The sequence below is a fragment of the Pseudogymnoascus destructans genome (genome assembly GCF_001641265.1).
Source record: "Pseudogymnoascus destructans isolate 20631-21 unplaced genomic scaffold scaffold_6, whole genome shotgun sequence".
Taxonomy (NCBI): domain Eukaryota; kingdom Fungi; phylum Ascomycota; class Leotiomycetes; order Thelebolales; family Thelebolaceae; genus Pseudogymnoascus; species Pseudogymnoascus destructans.
The window spans coordinates 582,391-607,162 of record NW_020167525.1 but is presented as its reverse complement, the minus strand read 5'-3'; the positions used below and the strand labels follow the sequence as shown (position 1 = coordinate 607,162).

The 24,772-nt window shown below is 52.6% G+C and overlaps 5 protein-coding genes across 5 annotated transcripts; 4 read left to right on the top strand and 1 right to left on the bottom strand.

The window, feature by feature from the left end:
* Nucleotides 1–6,662: 6,662 nt before the first annotated feature.
* VC83_03345 (uncharacterized protein) lies at nt 6,663–11,612 on the top strand (the record flags this gene model as incomplete). The annotated part of the gene is made up of 3 exons (XM_024466993.1): nt 6,663–7,205; nt 7,259–10,191; nt 10,244–11,612. Exons 1-3 carry the CDS (start codon nt 6,882–6,884, stop codon nt 11,610–11,612), a joined length of 4,626 nt encoding a protein of 1,541 aa, XP_024325773.1. The 5' UTR covers nt 6,663–6,881.
* A 679-nt stretch (nt 11,613–12,291) lies between these two features.
* On the top strand, nt 12,292–13,164 carry VC83_03344 (uncharacterized protein; the record flags this gene model as incomplete). The annotated part of the gene is made up of 1 exon (XM_024466992.1): nt 12,292–13,164. The coding sequence occupies one exon, from the start codon at nt 12,292–12,294 to the stop codon at nt 13,162–13,164; it is 873 nt and encodes a 290-aa protein (XP_024325774.1).
* Nucleotides 13,165–13,232: 68 nt separating this feature from the next.
* On the bottom strand, nt 13,233–16,468 carry VC83_03343 (uncharacterized protein; the record flags this gene model as incomplete). The annotated part of the gene is made up of 3 exons (XM_024466991.1): nt 13,233–13,406; nt 13,669–13,859; nt 13,999–16,468. The coding sequence occupies 3 exons, from the start codon at nt 16,466–16,468 to the stop codon at nt 13,233–13,235; spliced, it is 2,835 nt and encodes a 944-aa protein (XP_024325767.1).
* Nucleotides 16,469–16,971: 503 nt separating this feature from the next.
* On the top strand, nt 16,972–19,180 carry MSY1 (tyrosyl-tRNA synthetase). The gene is made up of 2 exons (XM_024466990.1): nt 16,972–17,354; nt 17,410–19,180. Exons 1-2 carry the CDS (start codon nt 17,110–17,112, stop codon nt 19,097–19,099), a joined length of 1,935 nt encoding a protein of 644 aa, XP_024325768.1. The 5' UTR covers nt 16,972–17,109; the 3' UTR covers nt 19,100–19,180.
* A 28-nt stretch (nt 19,181–19,208) lies between these two features.
* On the top strand, nt 19,209–20,956 carry VC83_03341 (uncharacterized protein). Its single transcript, XM_024466989.1, has 2 exons — nt 19,209–19,503; nt 19,556–20,956. The coding sequence occupies exons 1-2, from the start codon at nt 19,436–19,438 to the stop codon at nt 20,838–20,840; spliced, it is 1,353 nt and encodes a 450-aa protein (XP_024325769.1). The 5' UTR covers nt 19,209–19,435; the 3' UTR covers nt 20,841–20,956.
* The last annotated feature ends 3,816 nt before the right edge of the window (nt 20,957–24,772 follow it).

Sequence of the window (24,772 nt, the reverse complement as noted above, 5' to 3'; positions counted from 1 at the left end):
GGATCAATGGCTGGCAGATGGCGGCGTCGATATTCCTCCAGCAGTTCTTTGCTGATGTTCCTTGTTGGTTCCCACGAATTATCCGTAGGTTCGTAATTTTCCCATTTTATCAAAAACTCTTCTCGACGTCCTACTAACCTTCTGTCTAGGATCGCTTCGACCTCATATTCGATGATCTCATTCTCGGGTTGGAGTTCGGTGTCGGTCGCAATTGGGGTATTTCCTCTTGCTGGTTCCAGTAGTGAGACATGAAATACCGGGTGTAGTCTAGACTTCCTGGGTAGCTGCAGTCTGTAATTAACTGAGCTGACTTTGTTCAATATTTTGAATGGTCCCAATTTCTTGAAGTCCGTCCATACCTGCACAGGGTAGGTGGATCCCTCAAGATATACTCGCCACTGCTCAAAGGCAACGACAATAGCCAGTAGCTCCTTGTCGTGGATGTCGTAATTGAGTTCCGCGGGTGACAGTTTCCTAGAGTAGTACGCGATTGGTTTGAACTTACCGTTCTTATCTGGTTGATTCAGACATGCTCCAATTGCGAAGTCAGAAGAGTCCATTTCGAGGATGATCTTCTTTGCAGGGTCAAATGTAGCAAGGATAGGTGCTTCCGTGAACTTCGTCTTAAGTTCCTGGAAAGCAGCCTCTGCCTTGTCCGTCCATTTGAATTCGAGATCCTTTCTGGTAAGCTCCGTGAGTGGTTGAGCTACCTTGGAATATCCCGAGATGAACCTTCGGTAGAAGTTGGCGAAGCCTAGGAAGGCTTGCACTTCCTTGACCGTGGTCGGTGTTGGCCATTCCAACACTGCCGTTACTTTTGCTTGGTCCATCTTGATGCCGTGCGTTCCAATAATGTAACCCAAGAATTCGACTTGGTTTTTATGGAACTCGCACTTCTCTGGTTTGAGGAGTAAGCTGTACTCCTTTAGTTTCTTCAGGACGAGTTTGACATGCTTGACATGCTCCTCCTTGGTTGCTGAATACACCAGGACATCGTCTAAGTAGACAATGGTAAAGATGTCTAAGTATTCGTGCAAAGCATCATTCATCAGTCGTTGCATGGATGCGGGTGCGTTTGTTAGCCCAAAGGGCATGACTTGATACTCGAATAGGCCATAGCGGGTGCGGAATGCTGTTTTCCACTCTTCCCCAGCCTTGATTCGGATCAGGTTGTATGCTCCTCGCAGATCTAGCTTACTGAAGATCTTTGCTCCTTGAAATCTATCATGTAGTTCGTTGATTAACGGCAGGGCATACCTGTCCTTGATTGTGATGTTGTTCAACGCTCGATAGTCCACACATAACCGTAGGGAGCCGTCTTTCTTTGGTACGAAAAGCACCGGACTTCCTGCGGGTGATGTGGATGGTTTGATGAATCCTTTTGCTAGGTTATCATCAATGTACTCCTTGAGTACCTTTAGCTCTTTTTCTGATAGCTGATATATTGGTCCAAACGGTGGACTCTTGTCTTTCTCTAGGGGTATCTCGTGATCCCATGGTTGGTGCTTAGGAAGCGCCTCGTTCTTAGGGCCTTCCTGGAATAATTGCTCGTATTCCTTGTACTCCACCGGCATACTCGTCGGTGAGGATGCCTGGGCTAGGTCATCGAGCTCGGAGGTTGCACATAACTCCTTCCGGCCCTGGGAGGGTTTCTCCCGTTGTCGCGTGTCCGTCCGTTGTTCACACGCGCACTGGCTCATCACAACTTTCTCGTTCCACCAGTCGATCTGGGGGTTGTGTTTCTTGAGCCATGGCACACCAAGGATGCACGCATGGTTGTCCATGTGCACGATGTCAAACTGAATCGTTTCCTTGTGCCCGTGTAGCATGACCATTTCCAATGGGACCGTTTCGTGGGTCACCATTCCTTCATTAGTCGAGATGGGCTCTCCATCTACGACCATTAACGGGTATGGTTCGGTTTTCAATTGCGTCTTGAAACCTTGCGTGTCTGCTACTTTCTTTGTCATAAAGTTGCCCGTCGCTCCTGAGTCAATCATTGCTCGGAGGTGTCGCTGTTGTATCTTAGCGACCACATATAGTTGCATGCTGCCTGTCGTGGCGCATAGCTGGTCTGTACTAGGCCTCTTCGTGTCGCTCGCCGGTGGCCTACCGTCGAGGACTCCTAGTTTTTTGACTCGTCCGAGGAAGGATAGTATTCATCCGCTTCCAATGGTGGTCCTTGGGGAGATCGTTTCCCTCGCTCTTCTGCGTCGTCTAGCAGATGTGGGTATTTCTCGTATACCTGTTCACTTTTGATAGGCAAGTCCCCTTCAGACTGGCTTCGCCTGAGGGCGTGAACTTGCTCTGCGTCTCTGAAGTGTATCCTGGGCAAGGATCGGGGAAACAACTGATTCTGGTGTTTCTTTTCCCAGTGGAGCTTGCAGTCATCTTCGCTGCAATACTCCCAGTAGACATACGCGTGCCAGGGATGATCAGTCTCTGTTGCGTCTGTCATTGATAGTTCCCGCTGTCCTCTCACCCATGCACTATCTTCCCTCGGAGGCGTGGAGAACGTGTCTAGTTGCTCCATGGCTCTCCTTTCGATGCGTGGAGTGGGTCTCGCATTTTCCCGTCGCAGCATACCTCTGGCTTTCTCGTCGTACTTCTCCAGGGCTCTCCTGCGGTCCTGGTAGTAAAGTTCGACGCTTTTCATATACTTCAGTTTAGCCATATGCTCGACATCCTTCTCCAGTTCTTCCGCTTCTTGGGCTTCCAACTTAGCTACGTCTGGGGACGTGCCAAGCAGCCTGCGGGTATTCGTTAGTTGGTCGTAGTATCTCCAGAGGTCATCCTTGCAGTCGTCCACCTTGCACTCTAACGGAAGTCCCTGTAACAGGTTCCCGTAGATGCCCTTAAGCGTGGGGATTCTCCTCTGGCCGCTGGGCTTGTCTCGTTCGGCCCTAATCTTCGCGTGGGCGTGTTTTGCCATGCGTCTTACTACGCTCTTGCACCGTGGACTCATTGGTTCCGTAGGTGCGAGTTCGTCGAAGGTCTCCTGTTCCGAGACGGTGAACGATTCCGCCTCCGACCCTTCATCTGAGCTCTCGTCTTCTGGGGTGCTTTCGCCGTTTATTCCCCAGTCCTGTTTGCTCACAAACGTTGCGTTCAACTGTCCTGTCCAGGTGGCATTGAGTTGTTTGCCGACTTTGCGTCCGCCGTTCCCTTTCTTTGGCTGTCTGCAGTCTCGGGCCATGTGGCCTGGCTTGTCGCAGTTAAAACAGAGTCGTTCCTTGAATTGTCTGTCTTTCTTAGGGTCACGGGGTCGTCCAGGTTTGAACGTGGCATCGAGTTCCATTGGGTCCGACCAACGGTTGTCTCGCGGGTGTTGATCCCGTCGTCTGCCCTCGTTTCCCCGGTAGGGGTAACTTTTCTTGGGCTTGTCATAGGTCCGACGTTCCTTCTGGAATTCGTATAGTCGATTGTCGATTCGGACCGTATGTTCGATTAGCGCTACCATGTCCGTTGGTTGTTGTTCCAAACGGGCAAGTTCCATACGTATATGGCTCTTCAGCCCACGTCGGTAGTGGCTGATGAGTGCGCTGGCGTCCCATCCTGTCTGATTGCCGTATCTCTGGAATTCTGTGGAGTACGTGAGGGCGCTGCCAGTCTGCTTAAGTGCAAACAGATGGTCTTCTGCGGTCTTAATCTCATCGATGTCTCCGAACATGCGTCGGATTTCCTTACAGAATCCATTCCAGCTGCCAAACATAGTCTGCGTAGTTGTCATGCTTCCATTGGTACTTTCATATTTGAAATAGTCCTTGAGGAATGGTTCGATCCATCGCAGGGCTTCCCCCCTAAGGTAGGACGCAGTCCACAGGGCATAGCTCTCCTGGGTGGGAAACTTCTCGTCATTGAAGTGCTGGTACAGTTCGACCTGTAGCAAAAACACCTCAAGTTCCTTTCGGTTGCCGGAGTAAGTGTCGGGCAACTTGACGCGTAGAGTTTCCTTGAGTTCGTTGACGGTGGGTGCATCGGGCATCTCTTCATTCTCAGGCTTAGACCTCTGAGACGAAGTTGGCGTGGTGGGGGTTTTCCCCTTCGAACTGACGACAGACATGTTGCTTTGTGTGTAAGCCGGTACCTCGTAGAAGTGGTGCTCAAAGTGTAACGCTGACTTCTAAACGATAGAAGACACAGAGGTTCTCTTGCGTAAAGGTTTACTTATCAGAGGAGGCAGGGGATCGGACACAAAGGCTTCAAGTAACACGTTACTAGTATATAACAAATACTGTATTGAGTTGAGCACGAAGCTCCTATCTAAGAACTAACTATCTACTTATATAGTGGCGTCGTGCCTAGTGGACTCCTGGGAACTCACTCGAGTCCTCGGAGTCCTGGACTCTTAGGATTCTTCTCATCATCCTGCGAGTCCGTCACGTGCCTAGTGGACTCCTGGGAACTCACTCGAGTCCTCGGAGTCCTGGACTCTTAGGACTCTTCTCATCATCCTGCGAGTCCGTCACGTGATACTTTCGGAACTACTATTCCCCGCTGCCCCTCCAGGTACCAGGGCCGGTCTCATGCGACCTCTCTCCTTCCTGTCCTGTAGTTGGGCAGCCTTCTTGTTCCGTCGTAACACCTATTCAGTGCCAACGCGTCGGCAACTTTACCAGCTTGTTCTGAAGAATCAAACCCTGATCCACTGGCTGTCCGTGAGATCTCTGGAATCACGGCTATTTGAAGTCATCAGGTCTCTCCTCCGAAACGTCACCGAGTCGCAGTCGATGTTGTGATGGTAGTTCTCCTGAGTCATTCCGGTGTGGGATATTATTGAAGTACGGCCGTCCCCGGCAGGCGTGATCTTTTTTGTATAATGTAAGGACACAGGGCACCCAGCTCACAGTAATAGCATATGAGAGTGCGAGTCAGAGGCTAAATGGATGCTATCCTATAGGTCTACTACGAAGGATACAAAAAAGATGAAGAGAGGAACCCCCGTTGGGTCAATCTCCTTCAAGTACCTGAAACGGGTCCGACTCGGCTAACCTGCCTTCACTCTCACCACGTGACCGTAACTTGTCCGACTCAGATACCTTCCGTCACTGAGGGAGAGGGACCCCGTTGGGTCAATCCCCTTAAGTACCCGAAACGGGTCCGACTTGGCTAACCTGCCTTAACTCTTATCATGTGACCGTAACCTGCCTTACTCAGATGAGCTTCTTAGTTCTAGTCGAATTTGTTGTAAATTCGAGAGTAATCCGATCTTTGGGTTTCTTTCCCCCACTCGAAGCTTTAGTGGCTAGTGTTCGAGTTGGCGTCATCTTCCAAAAGAGCCTAGTTTTATCTATGTTGAAAATATCTTGATCTGCATATGTTGTGCATAGTTGTTGGAGATCTTCCATTTATGGGATATTTATATGATTGTGGATGTCCGCTGCAGCTGCTTCTCTATGTCGAACATATTCCTTAATCTTAAATCTCTTCTTGAATCCATCTAACCAGCCATTCAACCATTTCGGTTCATTCCTATGAATAGTATATTGTGGCAGACGGTCCCAAAGTTCGTGCGCCTTAGTTTTTAGAATGTCACCAGTAATGATCACATTTTTCTTTTGCATGCATTGTTTCCAGTCGAAGAGGTTCAGGATATTTGCCATTACTTTTTCTCTTTGTGCCAAGTTCAGTCTTCTTCCGTGTATCTGAGTCGAGATATTGGTACTTCGTGGAAAGAATTGAGATATTTGGCCTTGGCTAAGTTGGCGACCTTGAGCTTGAGCGGCATACCAGGCTATAAGTGCAGGCTGAGTGCACGGGTGGCTGGCATATCTGCGTCGAATACATTGTCGCTGAACATCGGTGAGTGCGTGCCTTTTTTTTGGTTGCGAGGCCTCCATGGTGGAGTTGGTGAACACGAGTTATAAGGATTGTTTGGTATAAAAATAATTTTGGGACCACGGATTTAAGGATCATCCTTATACAGAAATAATCCTTATTTTACAGCTAAAAAACTACGGGACCAGACTACCCATCCTTATACTGAGGATATCCTTATATTGAGGGATCCTTATATCCAGGTTCAACTGTACTGTATTTCCATAGTCTATATAGCTATCAATCATGTTTTCATTTTTATACTCGAGTACTACTCTACTCGAGCCCAAAAAACAGTACTCTACTCGAAGATCTCTGAGTAGTACTCTGAGTAGTTCTCGGGCAACACTGACTACAATGTCTATAGTAGGAAGTGTAGCTGCTCAAATGACTGTTGATGGTTGAAATGGCTGTAACCCACTCCCTCTCTATGTAGAAGTTAGATTTAAGTTAGAAAATGCGAGTTCTCTTGCTTGTAAATATACATCTATCCTTTCCAACTTCTATATACGTAGGAGGTGTGCCTCGTTAAGGTGCAAGAGGGCAGTTGTAAAATGTCCAGTCCTAACCGTCTCACCCTCCGCAGCCCTTAGAGAGGTCAATGTAAGCACCTGTGCAGCGCCTGGCGATTAAGTATCATGACCCCAAGGTACGCCTTTCTTAAGTGAGAGTGCGCCAGCGAATGGTAGAAACCGCTGGAGCATGGGCAGTTGCGGTGAGAAGGGCAGGAGCGAGACACGACGGCGGCGGTCACGACGGCGGCGGTCACGACGGCGGCGGTCACGACGGTCACTCGCTAGGATAAGAGCTAGGGTGGTGGTTGTACAACCCACCCACCACCCTCATCGCCGTAGCTTGGCTCCACCGCGCTGCTGACTCGACAAAAAGCTGAAAGGCTCCCTTCCCTGGAGACGGATATATAGCATATTTGTTGCGCCGCGAGACTCTCTTGGAAGGGGGATCTGAACGACGTAGACTGAACTTACGGACGGACTCGGCGTGATGCGGTAACAGTATCCTTCCGTGTAGAACCGCCGTTCTTCAACCCCACCGCACAGCTCGCAATGTCGAACGACACAATCTCCATCTCTCTCGCCGCTGGCGCCATTGCTCTCGCCCTAGTGATCATCTCATCTGCTGCGTCTCTACGGCTCATAGCGCCCCGGTGGCACAGCAGGAAGGATGGCCAGCTGCAGCGCATCTACGAGGATGCCGACGGCGTGGCTACGGCAGAAACGACAGCCGCCTACTCGACCACGGCGCCCAAGATCGCTATCGGCCTGTTGACCGTGCTCGGACTAGGCGTCTCCATGGCTCTCGCTGTGCTCAGCACTCTAGATCGCAGCGAGGGCTTCTTCCTCGAGAACTGGTTCAACGCGGCTGCATGGGTAACCTGGGATTGTCAATTCCTCTACGGATAACTAGCTAACAGCGATGACAGGTGCTTATTTCCCTCCAGGCTCTCGCCGTAGTCTATGCAAGAGCCCCAGTGATGACCCATGACCTGGGCATCTACGGCTCCATCTCTACCTGGTTCCTCCTCGGCGGCCAGTGCACCCAATCCGTCATCCTGGCCCAGGTGCGCAGCGACATTGGGCCCCTCCCCACCTTTATCCTGCGCGTAGCCCAGCTCATCCTCACCACCGCCGTCGCCTTCGCCAACCTCACCATCCCGCGCCGCCCCGGCGTCTTCATCGACGGCAACCGCCCCATCGACGCCATGAACACCAACTCAGCCCTGAGCAAGTACTCCTTCGAGTGGTGCAACGCCGTCCTCCGTTTCGCCGTAAAGAAGGGCACGCTCAACATGTCCGACCTCCCGCGCCCCAACGCCGACACCCGCTCCGCCGACCTAGCAGCGTCGTGGACCCGCGCCAACTTACCGGGCAGCCTCATGCTGCGCATCTTTCTAACGCACAAGTGGGCCTTCGCGGGCCAGTGGGCACTAGCATTCGTGCAGGCCTTTGGCAACATCGCGCCGCAGTTCGTGCTGCTGCAGATTCTGCGCGTGCTCGAGCGCCGTGGCAGCGGTGAGCCCATCACGTCCGAGGCGTTTGTGTGGGTCGCGGCGCTGGGGGTGATGACGGTTGCGTCGTCGTGGGTGGAGGGGTGGCTGCTCTGGCTGTCCCAGTCAGATTTGTCGATCCCGATCCGGGCAGAGCTGTCGGCGCTCGTGTTTGAGAAGTCGATGCGGAGGAAGGATGTCAAGAGCGTGGCGAAGACGGCGGAGGGGGAGGTGGATGAGGAGAATATCGAGGCCGGGGCCACGAAGGCGGAGATTAATGATGAGGATATGGGGCAGAAGTCGAGGCAGGCGATTGTGAACCTCATCGGTGTCGATGCGAAGCGCGTTGCGGACTTTGCGGCGTTCAATTTCTTCTTCCCTGGCAGCTTCTTCGAGCTGGTCATCTCGTTCGCGTTCCTCATCCAGTTGATTGGGTGGCGCTCCCTGCTCGCCGGGTTGATGACCATGGTTATCATCCTGCCCGCTAACATTATATTCAGCAAACGCTACAGCGCGGCGCAGGACCGTCTGATGAAGGCGCGCGACGCCAAGCTGGCCGTTGTCAACGAGGCCCTACAAGGCATGAAACAGATCAAGTGGACGGCGACGGAAAACCAGTGGGGAGCCAAGATCAAGAAGGTTCGTGACCGCGAGCTGCGCGATCTCTGGTCCTCGCTACTCAACGACGCGGGCCTGATCCTCTGCTGGATTGCCGCGCCCATCATGCTGTCCGCGGCCTCGCTCGCGACCTACGCAGTTCTAGAGGGTGGCCTAAGCCCATCCGTCGCCTTCACCAGCATCGGCGTCTTTAAGCAGCTCGAGCTGACACTCTCTATCATCCCTGAACTGACTACTGACCTCATCGATGCCATCGTCTCCGTCACCCGTATCGAGGAGTACCTCTCCGCGCCCGAGGTCGCCTCTGACCGCAAGGTCTCGGACACGATCTCCTTCGAGCACGCCTCTGTCGCCTGGCCCTGCGACGACGACACGGACGAGGCGGACAAGTACGTCCTCCGCGATATTGACATCGCCTTCCCCACCGGTGAGCTGAGCATTATCTCCGGAAAAACTGGGTCGGGCAAGACGCTCCTCCTCAGCGCCATCCTTGGTGAAACCGATCTCCTTGCCGGAAGCGTGCATGTTCCTCTCTCTCCTCCGCTTTCCTCCCGCCATGACGCTGCCGCTACGCGCGACAACTGGATCATCCCCTCGTCCATCGCCTATGTGGCACAAATCCCATGGATCGAGAATGCAACTGTCAAGGAGAACATCCTGTTTGGTCTCCCGCTTGATGAAGAGCGCTACGCCAAGACGATCGATGTGTGCGCACTGCGCGCTGACCTAGCTATCATGCCTGACGGCGAGGAGACTGAGATCGGATCCCAGGGCATCAATCTTAGCGGTGGACAGCGGTGGAGGCTGACATTTGCGCGAGCGCTATATTCGCGTGCGGGCATACTATTATTGGATGACCTGTTCAGTGCGCTGGATGCGCATGTGGGCAGGCATATTTTCGAGGAGGCGCTGACGGGAGAGTTGGGCGCGGGACGGACGCGCATCCTGGTTACCCACCATGTGGCGCTCTGTCGACCCAGGGCGAAGTATCTGGTTGAGCTTGGGGAGGGGACGGTGGATCATGCGGGGTTGGTGGCGGAGTTGGAGCTGGAGGGGGTTATGGGGGAGATTGTGAGCCATAATGAGACGAGGGAGGAGGTTGAGGCTGATGAGGCGTCGACGGCTGTGGTGTCCGACTCGTCGGATGTGGATACTAGCCGGGAGCTCCTGACAAGAGACGACACAAAGGCATCGGCGAAGAAGTTTGTGGAGGAGGAGGGCCGCGAGACGGGCGCGATTAAGAAGGTCATCTACCTCGGGTACCTGAAGTCGAGCGGCGGTATGCCATTTTGGAGCGTGGCAGCAGTTATCTTTTCTATCCTCGAGATCACGACGCTCGGCCGCTCGTGGATCCTCAAACTCTGGACTGGCAGCGACGAGAAGCACACCGCACACGCGATGTTCACCTATGCTTTCCAGGCTCTGGTGGTCAAGGGCGGCAACGAGGAGTTCCACGATAATCTGGTGTACTACCTCGCGTTGTACGTGTCGGTGTCGCTGTTATCGTGCTTCTTGGGCGTCTTTAAGCACTACTATATCTTCTTGGGCAGCATCCGCGCGTCAAAGAAGCTGTTTGAGGATATCACATACACGGTGCTGAGAACGCCGCTGCGCTGGATCGATACCGTCCCCATTGGACGGGTGCTGAATCGCTTCACGGCTGATTTTGTCATCGTCGATGCGCGACTGGCGTACGATTTGAGTTTTGGGATTATGGATGTCTTCTCTGTGATCGGTATTGTCATTGCTGGGTATGCCTCTCACCCCCCCCCTTTTTTTCTAACAGCTGTCTAACTATACTAGTCTCTTCGTATCTTCCTACATCTTCGTCCTCGCTTTCGTCCTCGCCGCCATCTGCCTGCACTTTGCCATGCGCTACCTAGCCGGCGCGCGCGAAGTGAAGCGTCTCGAGAGCAACGCCAAGTCCCCCATTTTCGAGACCTTCAACGCCGCCCTCGCGGGCGTCGCCACGATCCGCGGCTTTGACAAGGCAGACGTGTACGTCAAGCGCATGTACGACCTGATCGACAGCCACTCGACGACTACCTGGCACCTGTGGCTGTTCAACCGCTGGATGGGACTCCGGATGGCGTCCGTGGGCGCGCTGTTCTGCGTCGCGGTATCCACCACCATCCTGCTCATCCCATCCATCTCCGCCTCCCTCGGCGGCTTTGCGCTCGCTTTCAGCCTCGAGTACTCCGCTGCCATCATGTGGGCGCTCCGCCACTACGCATCCCTCGAGCTGGACTTCAACTCCGCCGAGCGCGTCATCGAGTACGCCAACCTCCCCACCGAGACAGAGAAGGGCATCGACCCGCCTGCCGCATGGCCCTCCTCCGGCCGCCTCGAGGTCTCCGACCTCGTCGTTGGTTATGCACCCGACCTGCCTGCCATCCTAAACGGCCTCTCCTTCTCCATAGCGCCCAACCAGCGCGTAGGCGTCGTGGGCCGCACCGGAGCGGGTAAGTCCTCTCTCACCCTCGCGCTGTTCCGCTTCCTCGACCCGCGCGCCGGCAAGATCGTCATCGATGGGCTCGACATCTCGACTGTGAAACTACAAGCCCTCCGCAGCCGCCTCGCTATCATCCCCCAGGACCCCGTCCTGTTTTCCGGGACCGTGAGGAGTAATTTAGATCCCTTCGACGAGTACGAGGATGCCGAGCTCCGCGATGCCCTACAGCGCGTGCACCTCGTCTCCGCGCCTACCTCGTGGGCTGACTCGCATTCCCCGCCCGCCTCCAGCACGGCAACCAGCACCTCGCAAGGCCAGCAATCCAACACGAACCCCTTCGCCTCCCTATCCTCCCCCATCTCGGAATCCGGCCTCAACCTCTCCCAGGGGCAACGGCAACTCCTCTGCCTCGCGCGCGCGATCGTGGCGCGTCCCAAGATCCTGGTCCTGGACGAGGCGACGAGCGCGGTGGACATGGGCACCGATGCGCTCATCCAGCGGAGTATTAGGGAGGAGTTCCGCGATACGACGTTGGTGGTTATTGCGCATCGGTTGAGTACGATTGCGGATTTTGATCGGATTTTGGTGATGGATAAGGGGGTGGGGGTGGAGTTTGGGGGGCTGAGGGAGTTGATGGAGATTGGAGGGGTGTTTGCGGGGTTGGTGAGGGGGAGTGGTGAGGGGATTATTATTGGGGGGGGGGGAAGAAGGAGTGAGTAAGTAGGGGGGGAGGTATGTTTATACATGGAACCAGGGTGGGACGTGGCTTCTCGGTCGTGCGTGGCAGATGGAAAGGCATAAGGAAGAAAGAAGGGCGGAAAAGTGGAAGAAGCGTGTTAAAACCATTTCAGCTTTATTTTTTGCATTTGTTTTTTCTTTCTTGAGTTTGGTTTGTAAAGACCGGGTTGGGAGGGGGTGGGAAAACGGCGCATAGAAATAAATACATATTGTGTGCTATGAATTTGTGGTTTCGCGCCTTTTTTGTTTGGGATATAAGAGAGGATGTAGTGCATGGCTTTGATATGGATGGATCTCGGCGGTACATTCGCAGCTGGCTATTTTCCTAAATACCGAGTTCATTATAGCAATACGACATCTGTTTGTTTCTGTGAATTTAGGTTTGAATATATCAGAAAATTCGTTGAGCTATGGTGTAGTATGAAGCTCCCTTAATTTGTATGAATATTCCTATTTTATTGTGACATGCGTGGGAGTAAGTTAAGTAAATGGCGGACTGCACCACTCAGTTACTCAACAACAGTGACAGACACTCACCACATACTGCTCATCCTCATACAACCCCACTCAGCACAGCGAGAGATATTAAAGCACGGGAGTCACAGTAGATGTGGCCTCTCCCGCTACGTAACGGGTCCCCTGGCAAGCGGTTGGGGACGCGATGATATATTCCCAATCCAGCCCACAATCTAAACCGCCACACCGGCATAACACAAACTGGCGTGCGCCCGCGACGCTCACAACATCCATGGACGAGCGCGAAGAAGTCCTATCCCTCGATCTCGAGGACGACGACTACCTCTACCGCATCCGGCGCGGCCACCGCATCGTCTACGTCTCGGTGCTGCATGCTGGTATTGTCCCACCAGAGCACCGCACAGAGGGGTCTAGGATCCTATCTCACCTGCGGCGACTCCCTGGGTGGGACGGGGAATGGCGCACGCTTACGGCTCGGAAGAGAGATGGCGGCGTGGAGTGCACTGTCAATGAGTTTGAGGCGCATAAGCTGGATAGCGGCGCCGTCGCTGCCTGCGCTGGCCCGGCATTCAATCTCCTGGAGCTTGAGCGATGTGGGCGGATTAGCGAGAGAATGGCGAGGGTGGTTGTGGGGGGGACGGTGTGCGTGGTTAAGATTGCTAGATTCAGGCATGAGCTCGAGGCTCTGGAGAGGGAGGTTCGAGTATACGGTGCTTTGAGGGATCGCAAGTTTGGTCTTTGCCCTGCTTTCATTGGGTATGTTTATGAGGAAGAGAAGGGCCGGGTTGTGGGCTTTCTGATGGAAGAGCTGCATGGACGGCATCCTGATATTAGGGACCTGGGCGCTTGTGAGGATACGGTCGAGCAACTGCATGGTGCAGGCGTTTCTCATGGCGATCTGAACAAATACAATATCATCGTCTCGGGGAATGTAGCAAAGTTGATTGATTTTGAAGTATCAACGTTTCTGGAAGACGGACATCACGAAGAGGCAAAAGACGAATTGCAGAAACTGGCCGACCAGTTATTAGACACGTCAGAAGTAGGATTGAGATAGATATAGTAATTTAGCACCTCTCTCCTATGAAACCATCGCTCTACGCGCTCTTTAAACAGGTCCTGCATCTATGAGTCAACATCTTGACTCATAGATGCAGGACCTGTATTGTAGTTTGCCGCTGCCGCACCTTTCGTTATCTTTTCCCTTGTGTTCTTCGCATTTGACGAATTCGCCGTCCTTCGAATGTCCGCAAGAATATCGGACTTGTTCTTGAGTGCATATAGAATAAGAATAAGGCACTAAGATTGTTAATCGCTGCCGCAGAGTTAGGCAGTATGTAACCGTGGCTCATAAGGGCCAATAGTTGAGAACAATGGGATGGCACTATCATTTGCAAGCCTAGAGTTCTATTCCATTCCGGCCATTGCCGCGATTACGGCTCGCGCAACCCTATACCCAACTACAAGGCAGGCTACAGCAATGAGGTGCAAGTTAGTCTTTCGATCCTGCCGTAAGTGTACTCTACGCCAAATACTCTTACGGCAGGATCGAAAGACTAACTTGCACCTCATTGCTGTAGCCTGCCTTGAGGCAGAGCTCGGTCCAGGCGCGCTGGATGTCGATCTCGAGAACGTTCGGGCTGTGCGCGTTAATGCTGACGGCGGCGAATGGGATTACCTGGCCGAGGATGGTGACAAGGATGCTTGATTCGAGAGAGGGTTGGAGAGAGGGGAGGTTGGAAAGGTATACTCCTAGTAGGTGTTACTTTGGGAACTACATGTTGTATGGGGTAGTGGGCTGGTAAAAAGGGGTAAAGCAGAATGGTGCACATTTTCTAAAAGTGCAGCATGCATGCATCTAAGAAGGAGATAAAGGAGGAAATATACGTACCCCATACCCCCAGCGCTTTCAGCGACGAGACAATCTCAATTCGCCCAGTCTCAAGGAGCGTCATCTCAGACGACACCACTGCGACAGCTCCGCTCATCTTCCCTAACAGCCCCAGACTCGCCACCCACAGCGTGTCGTCCTCCTTGCTCGACGGTCGCACAAACCCGCGCAGCGGGAAGGCAGAGAGGATATCGTAGCCACGAACGTCAAGGCAGGCGAAGATGAGGCTCTCGGGGCGGTAGTCAACGAGCTGTAGCGGCGGCGTGACGAGCCCCGATACGTGTGAGCGGACGACGTAGAGCTGGGTCTCGACGACGCCGGGGAAGAGGCTGAGGTGGAGCAGCTCGTTGACCGGGCCCGAGGTGGTATTGAAGAGTCCAAGCATACCGGTTCCCGTGACAGCAGCTCCGTGGTAGGTGGAGATCTTGAGGAGTACAGGGTCCTGGTAACCTTGATAGGGGTCTCGGGTCTTGCCGAAGGTGGAGGGGCGGAAGATGACGGATTTTCCAGCGGGCGTGGGGCCGGTCATCTGATTGATGAGGGGCATGTTGTGCTCGCCTGGGACGTCGGTGATGTAGACGGGTCCACCGGAGACACAGCGTGCCGCGGCGTGGAAGGCGGAATACTCGTGGACGGTCATGAACATGTCAAAGTCCGGGACCACGTTGAGGTGCTGCGTGAGGAGGGCGTTAGAGGCATTGGTAAAGACGTGCCAGGCGTGGCTGCTCTCAATCTCAGGGAAGAAGTCATCGCTGTTGCGCACCAGGATGGGAGGCCGGTTGGATGGGAGCTGCGAGTGGAAGATTATGTTGGGAGTTTGTGACATGCACGAGATGACTTTCACGCTAAAGTGCCGCAGGCCGGCTATCGACCAGGCATCGAGGTAAGCGTGGGTTAGGCTTGCGCGGGCGGAAGCCGAAGTGATAGTGTCGAGCAGATACTGGGAGTCTGTCTTGACAGCATCGATGCCGCAGTCCGTCAGAAAGGTGTAGAAGTCATTGTAGAATTTCCCGACATCGGACGCAGCGACGAGGGTCATTTTCCCGTCCATAGGGAGGTTCGCGGGAAGAGAATCTTCCCGCTCAACTTCAACGGCTTTGTAGTCTCGTGCGATCTTCCCGTTGGGAGAAATCCCAGCCCAGTATCCGATCAAGGAATGCCAAACCGCGATGTGCTGTATGTTAGGATGCTTCGAGCGAATATTCGTGATAGTGTGTTTGAGACCCTTTGGAAAACCGGTGGTGTTCGCTTCGAATTCAAGCCATCTCTGTTGGAACTGGTTTTCTGATCCCGCCGGAGTCTCGACAGACTGCCAGTTATCATCAATGATGAGGTTGGAAATATTAATATTGTTCGCCGCCAAGGTGTCGACGGCGTTATATATCTTCTCTTCGGTGAGGTTCTGACCAAGGCCGTTCCATGTGCAGTATGTCAACCCATCAAACCAATTCTCCATCCACTGCGGCTTGACGTCGTCTTTTAGCGCCATTAACTCCTGCTTTTCCTCACCTATAGCCAGAGACAGATCCTGGACGAGGTCTCGAGCATGGTACATCGCTGCAGCGTTAGCGGATTCAAAGTCATTCCCAAGAGCCACGATAATCCGAGCAATGCCTGCTTTGGGGCCATCGTTTCGTGCCTCCAGTGTTATATTTCCTGCGGCGTCGCTCCTGAAAAGGGCGGATACATCATCTATCCCGCTGACAGCCAAAAATACCAAATGTCTTCCACCTCTCCGCTCTAGGAAGGAACAGACTATGGCCTCCTTGTCAAGCTCAAAACTGGAGCCTTGTCGTGGAGCCAACCATGCAGTCCAAGTCCTTATAAGGGCAAACCACCGCACAAAATCCCCTGACCATGGTTTCCCTATCTTAGTACTCGAGAAAGTCGATTTCTCTCCTTCGGCTGAAGCGACTGAGGCCTCCACGCTCCATAACTCGGTACCCGGGGATTGGCTCCTTACCTTCTGGACCTTGAACTCGGAGTTCAGGTCCTCAACGAGCTCTCCGAAGTCTTCCACGGCTGCGGATTGTGCAGCTTGGCCTTTCCACACCACAATACCGTCACCGATGCCCTGATGCTCCTTAACCCACCTCCATGTCTCCTCTCCGGCCTTTTTAAACTTAATTGTGAAGGTAACGGTGGATGTGGTGTCTAGTGATCCCGTGAAGTACGAATGGAAGCGGCCCTCTACTGATTTTGGTTTGTCCAGGGCGTCCTTCCTTGACAGAGGGGTCTCCTTCCAGGAGTCGCCTGATGAGTACCAAACCGAAACCTCCCAAGCTGCAGAAACCCCTCCTTCATCAGTTTCCAGAAGGACCGTGAAGGAGATTTGCCCATTCAAAGTCTCCGACACCTGACCCACGGGCGGCCAAGACGAAATCAACGCCTTGGTGGTCATACCAGCAAACAGATGTTCCGGTTTCGGATCCTCCTGGTCGGGGATATACTGGGCCTGAAATACCTCCATGATTCCGCTTAGTAAATATAAATATATTGGTTCAAAAATGAATTATTTGGAAAAGACAAAGGAGCAAATACTTACCTGTTAAGACAGCTTCTTGCCGCCGATATGGATTTGCGGCGCGAGATGTTCCGTCTACTGAGCCTCGTAGGTAGATGCACCATACGGAGCCATATATTCCCGTTTGAGGCTAGGGTCCAGTTGACAGCGAATTATCGAATTGTGGAAACCTCAAATTATAATTATACCCCTATGCTCGAGTATGAGCATAGTTACTTTACATTTGCCCAACTGCAGACGTCAAAAATGATATTTAAAAACCGGTCCGTGATATCAGTGAGCGCTGAGAAGTGAGGAAGTACCACCGTTCTGAGGGGTACTTGATATCCACCTACGAAGGGTGCGGGGTCTAATGTACCCCTGTTATTGCAAGTACTTGGTCCCCACAATTCTCCAAATACTTTATCACGTGATCTCGCCTATGAAATCGCACTCGGTCGCTGTACTGTCCCGTACTAATATAGCTAATTTTCAACAGCCTCGTCCTCAGCCTTACAGACCTCGTCGTCGTCTTGTGAAAGCCTCATTACAGTTAATATGCCACTTGCGCCGTAGGACTGGCCTCTACACGCTCATTGCCAGCCATCATGGCCTTCTCTTCCCTTCTTCGAAGCGCGTCCCAGCACAGACTCTGCCAATGCGGCAGGACGGCTGCTCGGTCGACGAGACCGCACGGCGCGACGGGTCGGCGATATATTGGCATGAAGTACCTTGCGAAGGTTGCCGATGCGGAAAAGGCCTGGGCGGAAAAGGCAAAGGAGATTCGAGCGGGGAATCAAAAGTCTATGCTGAGCATATTAGAAGAGCGAGGGCTGGTCCATCAAACCACGGGGTAACTTCCCCCCCTTAAATCTTTCCATCCGCTACGAAGCTGACTGGAGTCATAGTAACCGGGACACCATCGACAACCTGATGATAGATAAACGCGTTGGAGCATACGTAGGAATTGACCCGACTGCATCCTCCCTCCATGTTGGCCACCTCCTCCCGCTCATGTCCCTCTTCTGGATGTACCTCCACGGATACCACAGCGTGTCCCTCCTCGGCGGCGCCACGGCGAAGATTGGCGACCCGACAGGCCGCCTCACAACTCGCACGAAAGAGCACAGCGCCGTCCGCACGGCAAACATGGTCAATATGCACTACCAGCTGAAGAAGTTATGGCTCAACGTGGAGGAGTACGGCCGCAAGTTCGGTTACAACTGGGAGTGGGCATGGCATCGGGAACTGGTCAACAACAACACCTGGACAAATAAACTCACAGTCATAGAGCTTCTACAGATTCTTGGCCCTGGCATGCGGTTAGGCACCATGCTTGCGAGGGACACCGTTAAGAACAAGCTCAGCAAGGGTGACGGCATGTCCTATGCCGAGTTCTCCTATCCAGTGCTTCAGGCCTGGGACTGGTGGCACATGTACAACACCAAAGACATCCAAATGCAAATCGGTGGTGCGGATCAGTACGGCAACATCGTTGCGGGCCTCAACGCCGTAAAGTACATCTCGTCAAACCACCCCGACCCCGATGTGCGCCAAGGCAAAGATGCCGACATCGCTCAACCATTTGGCTTCACTGTCCCCCTCCTAACCACAGCCGCCGGCGATAAATTCGGCAAGTCAGCCGGAAACGCCGTCTGGCTCGACAAGGAGCTCACCAGCACCTTCGAGCTGTATGGCTTCTGGATGCGCCAGTCCGACGCCGACATGCCACGCTACCTTCGCTACTTCACCTTCCTTCCCTCACCCGAGATCGACGCACTGGTCGAGGAGCACAACCAGGCGCGGCATGAGCGCAAGGCGCAGCACGTTCTCGCGCGAAACTTTGTCGAGCTCATCCACGGGCCCGCAGAGGCCAAGGCTGCGGAGGCGAATCACCGCCTGCTATTCGGGAAGCCCTTGTTGTCAAGTCTGATGGAGACACCCAAGGATAACGCCGCAGCGGAATCCGAGAAGAAGGGTCCCACGCCCGTAACCCTTAACAATGCGCCCAGCATCAACATCACGCTCCCGCGCTCCGTGCTTACCAAGTCAATTGGCAAGATCGTGTACGCGGCCGGGTTGGCGGAGTCGGCGTCTGAGGGGCACAGACTTGTTTCCAATGGGAGCTTGTATATCAGCGGCCCGTCGAGTCAGAAGAAGCAGGCGATGGATGAGGCAGAGCTGAAGTTCACGCAGATCAAGAACTGGCTCATTGCTGATACGAAGAAGTTCCTTGTTGGCGACAAGATGCTCGTGTTGAGGAGGGGGAAGCATAATATTCGCATTGTTAAGATTGTGGAGGATAAGGAGTGGGCGGAGGGTGGGAAGAAGTACCCTGGGGAGGGGGGCCAGGATGTACAGAAGGGGGAGGCTGGGGAGGAGGCCGGAGAGCTATGTGCGAAGGACGCTGGGAAGGAGCGCAAGAAAAAGAGCTTCTGGAGCGAGTTTGCCCCGGAGGTGGATCCGAACGAGAGGAAGAGCGTTCTGTACAAGCCTGCCCCTTCAGGGCAGAAGAAGACTATAATCCGGAGGAGCCCCACTAAGCCATATGATGAGAAGGAGGAGGGGAGCAGTTTAGTGCGCAGGAAGGAAAGTTGAAGAGGGAGAGATAAATATGTGTACGAATTACGTGTAGGAATTTTGTAGGATAGATTTAGATGTACAGAGTATATCCCCTCAAATAAGTGTATTTTCTAATGTGGATTACCTAGAAGTTACTAGTCGGTGGGGGGGATATTTTAGTTGGTCCCGGCGGTGATAAGCATCGTCGCCACCGGCCGCAACGTCGACCATCAAATTTCGGTCGAGATCACGGGCGAAGTAGACGACGACACGACCACAATTCATCTTTGTGGCAATGTGTGTTGATCGATGATGCCCAGTCCAGGGAGTTAAACCTACCATCCATCGCAGACCTGAGAACCCTCTAGGTCCATGGGTGACCAACGAGCCGCCATGCCGTCAAGGCACCAGGCACCAAAATGGCATCAACCGGCCGCAGAGTAGGAAGAACCAGGCTTTTTATCCGTACTTTGTTGTTAATATATCATCCAGATCGCTCTCAAATTTTTCATCAGAAGCTACATCTCTCATAGCGAACTCTCGTCGAAACCTAAATATTGGCCGTCCAAATTCTCTACTGACTCGTATATCACCACCGAGATCCAGCCGGAGAGAACCCAACCAGCAAAATAAAACAAGCCATAGGCAGCGTCCATACAGTTCCCCAGAAGACTCCTCTCGCCCCGCCACGAAACGTACCAAATATGACCACCTTTCTAACTTCCAAAACTCCCCCTACCTCACCCACCTCCCGCCTCCCCTCCTCCCCACCCCCGCCTTCCACAGCCTCCACAACCGCCATCTCACATCCCGCGGCCACCTCTTCGTAATCCACCAACATGACCACCCCATCGCAGGCCTCCACTACGACCTCCGCCTCCAGTTCTCCGCCACGAGCAGCCTCAGCTGGGCCATCCCGTTCGGGGTGCCGGGGGACCCTAATAGCAAGCGTCAGTTGCGCCTCGCAACAGAGACTAGGGTGCATACCGTTGGTAGCCATTTGGTGGAGGGGGCCTCGAAAGGGGGAGGTTCGATGTTAGTGTGGGATGGAGGGGTTTATGAGGTGCTGCCGCGGCGTAAGGGGGACGGGCCGGAGAGGGATCCAGGGTCGGCGGAGGGGTCACAGTCATCCGGTTTGGGGGACGTAGAAAAAGGAGAAAAGGGAGAAGAGGAGGGAGGTGAGAAGGAGGAGGTGTCGGAGAATTCGAAGCTGGTGGAAGCGTTTGGGCGGAGGAAGATCAGGATTAGATTGCATGGGGCGAGGTTGCCGGAAGGGTACACGCTGGATATGTTCGTTGCGCCTGGTTCGCAGCATCTACGTGAGCCATGGGTGACAGTGAGGAGGAAGACGAGGCGGGTTGTGAAAGTTATGGAGACGTCGTCAGAGGGGGAAGAGAGTGATGCGGCTATACCTGTGGCGGACGCGGTGGCCGCGGAATGGGCACTGGGATGGGAAAGAAAGGAGGCTGAAAAGAGGGAGGTGCGCCGCGTGAATGCGTATCCGGGAGCAGAGAACACGATTGGGTCACTGTATCAGCGGAAATGGTTTCTGTGTCTTGATAGAGAAGGGTCGGGGTTCTGCAAGGCGGATAGGGATGGGGTTTGGGAGAGGAGGAAGGGCGAGGGAGGTGCGCTGGAAGGGTTCGAGCCGTTTTACGTTAGGGGCGTGGAGGAAGAGATGAGCGTGGTGACGGGGATGAAAGCAGAGCATGTGATGAGAGATGCGGGCGTCGTTGGGTTTGTGAGGAGGAAGGGGTGGAGGGGTATTCTTGACTGATGGGGCCTTTCTACGTCTCCGGAAGGAAGGAGCGTTGGAAATGAGGTTTTTGGAGATGCTTGAAAGGTGGGACATAATTCCACATCTAACACTCCCTTCTCTCCAATAATTTGCTACAATTTTGCTTGAAGGTTGCCAGTAATCGTTCTCTTTGTTTTCCTCTGTCCCCTTATCCCCCTATACCAATTGAATGTAATCCCCAGCACCCACCAGACATGCCGAAAGGTTATAACCCAGGATTAGCCATCACCTCCAAAATAATAATTTGGGGTGGGTTTGGCGCAACGGTAGCGCTCCTGATTCTTCATCCTATCAGTAACTCGAAGGTGTGGTCTCGACTCTGGGTTCGTCTGGGTATGTGAGTTACATTCCCGCTACTTCAGTCAGAGCGTTGTAAGTCTTGCGAGGCTGGCTACGGAGTCTAGTTCAGTCAATTCTCTCGGTCTCGCAAGCTATCCAGCTGTCAAAGGAATCAGGAAGCATCAAATGAGTTGAGGACATCGCAAGATGACACCAGACCACGAGATCAGGGTTCGAATCCGGTCCAACTATACATACTTCTGTTTTATCGTTGTCAACTTATTTACTAGTTGTTTGTTATACTCGTCTGCCGCCCTAACAGCCAAGGCACCCTTTGACCCCATGAGGTTTTTGATGTGGATTGTATGCATTGAGATTCGATATTGGCTTTTGTGTGTTTCTTTAATCCTTTATAGAACATGGAAGGGGTTGATTATCCGTAGATGCTTTTCACCAGCATTGTAAACACCTCAGCATCGCAACTTCCATTCTCAGTATCAACCACAAGCCAGGTCGGACAGCCTTCAAAGATCTCCCAACCGCGGCCCAAGACAATTTGTTTTGGCATCACTTCTCTGCTTCGACAGCTGATCAGCGTTATCAAATCTCTCGGTGCGGGTTGCCTGAACAGTGCTCTTGCCTCCAACCCCGTTACACATTTATCTCTCGTTATTGATTTCTGTGATTACGATGACCACAGCTGCAAAGGAGGAGGTAATTGTTACTCAAGAGTTATAGTTGGATGGCAGGCGCAACAGTGTTACGCATTGAGTTACTTCCCGAGCGATTTGAGGAAATTATGTCGCACACCCGTGGCCGAGCGATTCGAGGAAATTATGTCGCACGCCCCTTTGCCGCACAATACCATATCGAGATTCAATAATACATCCCGTTATGTAAACCGATACTTTTAACAGCTCCAATAGGCTACGCCGTTGCCGTGTTACATCGGCTTTTGTGGTCTCGCCGTCGCCAGTGAGACTGTCACATCTCCCCGCTCGGGAAAATGAGACTTTTCAAGTCTTCTGCAGGAACATGTTTCTCCCCTCCTGGGGGCCAGATGTCCAACTCAGAAATAACACAGAGCTCCCCTCTCTTCATTCAAGATGTCCGTCATCACACAGATCGATCCAGCCCTGCCACCAAAGATCGACACATTCACTCCTCTGTCCATCCATTCACACGCCGCATCCAACCATGCATCTTCAAACCCTTCTATTCAGCATTTCTGCCCTGGTTGCTACTGCCTCCGCGGCGCACAGCTGCTACATTCACAATAACTTCGGCGTGAAAGACCACGGCTGTATTCGCTGCAAAAACAACTACCAATTCGAGTTCACAGAGCAGGGGGTGGTATGTGATATCGGGCGCTCGTGCTGCCGTGGGATTTGCTGCCTGGAGGAGACACAGTAGGGAGGTAATAGGTGGTCCAGTGTAAGTTTGTGGGAGTTGAAGGGGTGTCTTAGAAAATTCTGACAATATGTACGGCATTGATAGCTCCGTCAACAAACAGTGATTCAGAACGTTTCATCACTTTCTTTCTCGATGCGGCGAGATGCGTCAGATATGGGCCGGCATTCTTACTCGGACCAGGACATGACAGCTCGCATGTATCAGGTGGAGTTATGGGGTCATGCGGATATCATGTTACTGGGAGTCCCTTACCTGAAATAAAATGATTTAAGAGTCGTATGTAAGGGCTGGGATTGTATGACATATAACCGTCCTGTTAGATGGTATATAGTACGGCCGTCGGTGCTGTAATACTGGATCGACGTTCTCACTTGGAGATCTCATACGCTTTGCTTTCTAGACGTATCCAGATCTCAAACAACGAAACAAGGAAGGGCTGCTATGTACGTCGCATAGGTTTCATACCCCTTGCATTTAAGAAATGGAGTGTCTGAGGCTAGAATGTATAACTGAAATTTTAAACTGGAATTCATGAAGCTGGAAGTATATATAAATCCTCTATCTTCCCTCTAATTTTTATATAGCAATTTTCCATCAGCGATCCAGATCCAGTTACAAACCTACTCCCTCATAATCATCACACCCCACCACCTCATCACCAAGTCAACCCACGATGCGTCTATTAGCCCCTCTCCTCACTCTTACGGCCCTTTTAATCTCATCCTCTGCAGCTGAAGAGTGGTGCTATCCTATCGGCAGGTTCGGATCACTAGCCCGTGGCTGCTCCCAATGCCGTGACGGCTTCAACGAGTTCAGGCTCTCCCTTCACAGTACCTGCAGTTTGGGAACTCAGTGCTGCACCGGATTCTGCTGCAGAAAGTAGAAGTAGTCTGCTGTAATGTGAGTTGGGGTCTATATTATCCCGCCCTCGGTCCAGAACTGATGTGGTGGTGTAGGGCGTCGGCAGACACGGACGCTTGTCGTCGACACGGTTATAGCGATCCAGTTTCAAGGTCTCGAGGCCTAGCTCTAAGAGGAATATGATAGTATGAAATTGATATAGTCTCGGCGCTACATCTCTATCTAGACCCTCGCGAAGTAGTTGGTTGATCGAACCACTTACCAATGAAAGTGTTTATCCAGCTCTCTCGATATCCAAATATTTTTTAAATCTAGTGAATAATATCAATAGCTGGGTTTTCCTTGCGTATTGTTTCCTGGCAGCCAGCGATACTTGTCAAGACAGAAGCACTTATATACCCCTTCTTGCCTCTATATTCCCAGAGCACACTCATCTTCTCTAGAATTTTATCCAAGTGTTGTTTATAATAAACGATGTCTAGCCTTCTATCCCCGCCCCCGCAATCGCTGTACCACGACTCACCACCATGCACCTCAACACGGGTTTTCTCAAGGCCATAGCCCTCTCGACCTCTGTGGTCGCAGAATGCCAACTTGGGTCAGAGGTCTACAACTGCACGCAGTACCATAATGGGTATTGGTTTACCTTTGACGCTAACAAGGGTTCCAATGTTGAAGATGCTTTTTCTTCCGGAAGTAATGGGGTGTTCCAATTGTTTCCTGTGTCGTTTCTTTCCGTGTAAAGTGAGCTGTATCCATATCGCTCGCCTTGGGTTCTCTGCATCGTCAGTTGAGGTGGTTGTTCTATCCAGGGGCTCTAAGTCTTAGGTCTCGGGGGGTTGGGTTTGTGGCAAAAATATTGGTGTGGGATTGGTGTATGATTTTTGAAACTCCAAACTTATTTATCCGTTCAGAATACACAGATGCCGTTGGCGGAGTAGAGAACTAAGCGTGAAACTGTCTTATATTTAGCTGTCAACATGTTAGACTTTTCAACGGCACTGTGGCCCCGTATCAGTAGTTAATTTCCGACTATTTCTCTTTACTTACCGTGGGGCTAGATATGTCTTCCATTTGGCAAGCAGTTTCCATCTTCCACATTTTGAGTTCCGATAGCCGTCCCATCATAAGTAATTCCCAAAGCATCAAAGCCGCTTCTTCATAGACCGTTCATCTCACTACAATCCTCCTCGGCCTAACCGCCCTCTTATTCTCCGCTTCAATGGCTCGCACACAGATCCGAACGGATGCGATGAGATCGCCGACCACGGGCAGCCCAGCAGCAGCTGCAACCTATGCAAGAGCAAGCACATTTTCAAGAATCCCTATGACGGGTGCGATGAATTGTACAGCTGCTG

What these genes read in the sequence shown, in the direction of transcription:
- MSY1 (XM_024466990.1), top strand. Translation starts at nt 17,110, where the DNA reads ATGGCCTTCTCTTCCCTTCTTCGAAGCGCGTCCCAGCACAGACTCTGC. An exon ending in CTGGTCCATCAAACCACGGG is followed by an intron (nt 17,355 to 17,409) that starts GTAACTTCCCCC and finishes CTGGAGTCATAG; the next exon opens with TAACCGGGACACCATCGACA.
- VC83_03341 (XM_024466989.1), top strand. Translation starts at nt 19,436, where the DNA reads ATGGGTGACCAACGAGCCGCCATGCCGTCAAGGCACCAGGCACCAAAA. An exon ending in TGGCATCAACCGGCCGCAGA is followed by an intron (nt 19,504 to 19,555) that starts GTAGGAAGAACC and finishes TATATCATCCAG; the next exon opens with ATCGCTCTCAAATTTTTCAT.